The sequence below is a fragment of the Limulus polyphemus genome, unplaced genomic scaffold (assembly GCF_000517525.1).
Source record: "Limulus polyphemus unplaced genomic scaffold, Limulus_polyphemus-2.1.2 Scaffold195, whole genome shotgun sequence".
NCBI classification, from domain to species: Eukaryota; Metazoa; Arthropoda; class Merostomata; order Xiphosura; family Limulidae; genus Limulus; species Limulus polyphemus.
Window position 1 is genome coordinate 773,752 of NW_013665805.1, and position 4,306 is coordinate 778,057.

Genomic DNA, 4,306 nt, shown 5'->3' on the forward strand with positions numbered 1-4,306 from the left:
ACCTGCAGAGTAATTAACAAACAATGATCAGAGTAATTAGAATCGACCACCTACTAAAGACCAATAGAGAACTAAGTTGTCTTGTGGTGTTTGTAGTCTTCTTTCGACAGTAAATATTATCTGAGAGCACATATGATGAATGAGCATGGATTTTTGTTAAATGAAGATGGAAAAAATGCAGTACCCTTTGCAGCACAGAAGGCAGTGACCAATTCCTTGCCATTTCAACAGTCATTATTTCATCAACTATCATTACCACCTCCTTTTACACTTCAGGACACAGAAGTTTTTTGTGAATTATGTCAAAAGACATTTTCCAATTCATACTTCTTAAAACTTCATAAACAGAATATTCACAATCTTCCAGCAGATGATATTAATAGGACATCTCCCAGAACTCCTTCTGACCAACCCTCTCTAAAGTCTCCACATTTAGTAAGTACAAGCAAACCTATTTCTTCTCCCACAATAAACAGTAAGCCAATAACCCGCACGGGTTCTAACTTTTGTAATATCTGCAATAAGGAACTTTGCAACAAATACTTCATGAAAACACACATGTTAAAAATGCATGGTATTGATCTCAATGAACAGCCAAAGGAAGCAGCCAAGATTAGCACAATTGGAGGAGTAACCTGCGATGTGTGTCAAAAAGAACTCTGCAGCAAATACTTTCTCAAAGTTCACAAGCAAAACACTCATGGGATATATGTTGAACCTCCTCCAAATAAAGAATGTTCATCTCAACCTTCTGTTCAACAAGCAGTAATTAACAATCAAAACTTGCTACCTGGAGAGTTAGTTGACAGCCAGTATTTCAGTCATTATACAGAAATTTGTCCCCTTTGTGACCGCCGTTTCAAAAGCATTAAGTGGTTAAAATCCCACATCATCAATGATCACAATGCTGCCAGAAAAGATATCCTGAGCAGTCCTGAAAATGTGGTTATTAATGATATGCCTGCTATGTGTGTCATCTGTGACCAGAGCTTTGCTGATCAAGTTGCACTACAGGTTCACCTGATCAAGGATCATCAAACTTCAACTGAACAGTTGGGAATCACCAATAACTCAGGGATAAAAATAACTCAAGATTCCTCCAGTGAGATGACCCAAGATCAGCTTGATAATCCAGTTAATGGAAATATATCACCGAGAACACCATCTGTAAATTTGGACCATCTGGAGGGAAAGAGAGAAGGGGCAAAATTATATCACTGCTCTTACTGCACATACACTAGTTGTTGGTTGTCCAATTTGTATGCTCATGAAAAAAGACACACAACAATGATCATTGAGGGAGAGAAAAGGTTTTTCTGTAGGATTTGCCAAAAGGCCTATCGATACAATCATTCTCTTCAGCGACACCTCCTTAGTCATAGAACATCTGGATTTTCTGCAAAAGATTTAACTCATCCTCTAAAAAGAACATCACATTTAGTTATCCAGACTAATGGAGAACAGAGACAAAAACAAAACAACCAAAATGAAAATGAGCAAAGTCAAGTAAAGCAACGTACAAAGGTAAAAAGATATCGTTGTAGCAAGTGTGATAAGAAGTTTCGCACCCGAGAGCTTTGCTTAGAACATATACATGATTTTCATAACAGTAAGAAATCAATTTTAAATCAGCAGAAAATGATAAAACTTCTTCGTTGCCCTGCATGTGGATTTATTGCAAGAGCCTGGAGTATGTTAAAGCTACATATCAACAAACAGCATAATGATAGTCCAGAAATTTTGAGAAGAGCTGAAATGCAGAATTCCTTTATTCCTGAAGCCAGTATTTTGGCTAATAGACAAATTGTTTCAGAAGGGGCAACAGAATCTGGATTGAAAGGATTTTCTTTTCAACCAGGACTACCTCCTGTTGACCTTGGAGTACCTGGTCAGCTTCCTATGAGTTATGCCATGCCACAAAGTCCTCGTAGAGCTGGTACCTTTATAATGCAACCCTTTTTCTTGTCACAGCCAGAAGAAGAGGAAAGTATCCAAAATGATAATTTTGTACCATCTCTTGTGTACCTCCCTGTTTGCCAGAAAATAGCTCAGCCTATGACTGTAGCTTTTTCGTTGACACCAGCATAAGGAAATTCCATGAAGTTATTCCAGTAAGCTTTCTGTGTTTGATGAAACTAATTAGAGTGAAAAAGTCATGCTGATAATCAAAAGTTTTAGTGAGGATTTTTATCTTCTTAGTTTCTATGTGCAATTGCTGTTATGTCATCAGCCTTGAGTGAAAGCAAAATCAAAATTCTACTTGTTGGACTTCCAAAAAAAAATTATGTTGCTATTCAAGTGTTTCATAATGTGTGTTTCATCATATCACTGATGGCAGTCATTACGGGTACATTGCTGCTGTTTTTTTGTTTTTTTTACCATGTACAGTTTGAACTCTGCCTCTCTATTTTATTTCTTTTATCTTTTATTACAAGTTGAGTGTTCAGTGCTGTGGTATAAATCTCATGTGGGAATTCCAAGGTGAGAGTCCAGAGCCATGGTAAAAATCTTGTATAGAGATTCCAATATCAGTATCCAGAGCTGTGGTAGACATCTCATATGAAGATTTCAAGACGAGTATGTACAGTTATGGTAGACATCTTATGTGGAGGTTTCTAGATGAATGTTCAGTGCTGTGGTAAATATCTTATGGAGATTTCAAGGTGAATATCTAGAGCTATGATACACATCTCAGTTGAATATTTCAAGATGATGTGCATAGCTGTGGTAGAAATCTTATGGAGATTACAAGGTATGTGTTCAGTGCTGTGGTAAATATCTTATGGAGATTTCAAGGTGAATATCTAGAGCTATGATACACATCTCAGTTGAATATTTCAAGATGATGTGCATAGCTGTGGTAGAAATCTTATGGAGATTACAAGGTATGTGTTCAGAACTGGTAGACATCTCATAAGGGGAATGCAAGATGAGAGTTTCTGATGTGGGGAATCCAAAAGATAACTTAAGTAAATCAAACCTCTAAAAAATCTCAAAGCTTTCTGATTAAAGAAGCAAGTCTCTGAAAGTTAAACTTGCATTTGGACAATATTTCCATAAACTGTTTCCAGCTAACTCAGGGTCTTATTTTTAATACAATCAAATCGGAGGAAGATCGTACATGAGTAGGCCAGATACATTGTGCTATTACCTCTATTAGTGTTAAAGTGATAAATATTTCTAATGTGGAAAGTTGGTGATGATAGTAGTGGAGGTTTGGTGTAAGCTGGTTGTAATAGTAATCCACTTTTTGACAGGTATGGGTTATTTGTTAAACCAAGGTGAAGTCAGGTTAGTTTTGTGTTATCTGTTTAACAACAAATTTAACCTACATTTAATCAATCAAAAATTTTCTTAATGTTGTTTTATCACATGAAGAAAGTCAGGGATTTAAATATATAAGCAAAAGTATAGAATACAAACTATGTATTGAATACATTTAATTCTATTTATTAAGAAATTTATTCGTGTCTACAGTTGTGAAGTATAATGGTATAATTACATAAAGGATGTATTTTTATCCAGATTTTTTCTTTAATTGCCTTGTTCTATATTATTGACAAGGAGTAAAATATAACCAAGGTAATGAATATTTTAACAAAAATTGGGTTTCTACATTGTGTTATTCCTGTGTTAGAGTCTGTGTAGATATACATGTGGAAGCACCTGGTGATTTCATCAATATCTTCCTTGTCAAAATTATCAGTGATTTATCTAGTCATATGAATGTAAGTTGAAAAATACAGTAGACATTTTGTCTTTTTGTAGCCTTTGTTATCACATATATAGGAATGTTAATCCATCAATACTGATATTTTTTTAATTGGTAATTTTCTTATTTCAATAAGTACTTTTTAAGTGAAAGAATACATGATATATACACAGAAAATTCACCTCTGGGAGGAATTGACTGTTCAGAAATTGGACAAAATCATCATAATTTATTATGAACATTGAACTTCAAATCAAAGTAAAACTTGTCTTAAATCAAAATTAGAAAAGCAATTTTGAAGACATATTGAAAATCAAAACTTCTATAGGAATAAAATTGAAGCCTATAAATTCATTTTAAAATTGATCAAAATGTTAGAAAATCTACTATGCATAAAGAAATATATATATATATTTATTTGAAAAAAAGTTTTAAATGAAAATATTTTTGTCAAATCTAGAATATTTTAGTTGAATATTAGAGTATAAAATTTTAACTACTTTATTGTTAGTAACATACATGTTCTCAGCCAGTAACTTTTGATATTTAGTAAATAAAAAAATTGTTTTTTTAACATTTTAGGTTATGGTATTA

General features: G+C 33.6%; 1 protein-coding gene across 1 annotated transcript in view; it reads left to right on the forward strand.

Annotated features, from left to right (window-relative positions):
- The window catches only part of LOC106478272, a 12,542-nt gene extending 8,451 nt beyond the window's left edge, over positions 1–4,091 (forward strand). The window contains exon 4 of the mRNA XM_022381857.1: positions 97–4,091. Within this exon, the coding sequence (XP_022237565.1) occupies positions 97–2,088 (1,992 nt within the window). The 3' untranslated portion in view covers positions 2,089–4,091. The remainder of the gene's footprint in view (positions 1–96) is intronic.
- The last annotated feature ends 215 nt before the right edge of the window (positions 4,092–4,306 follow it).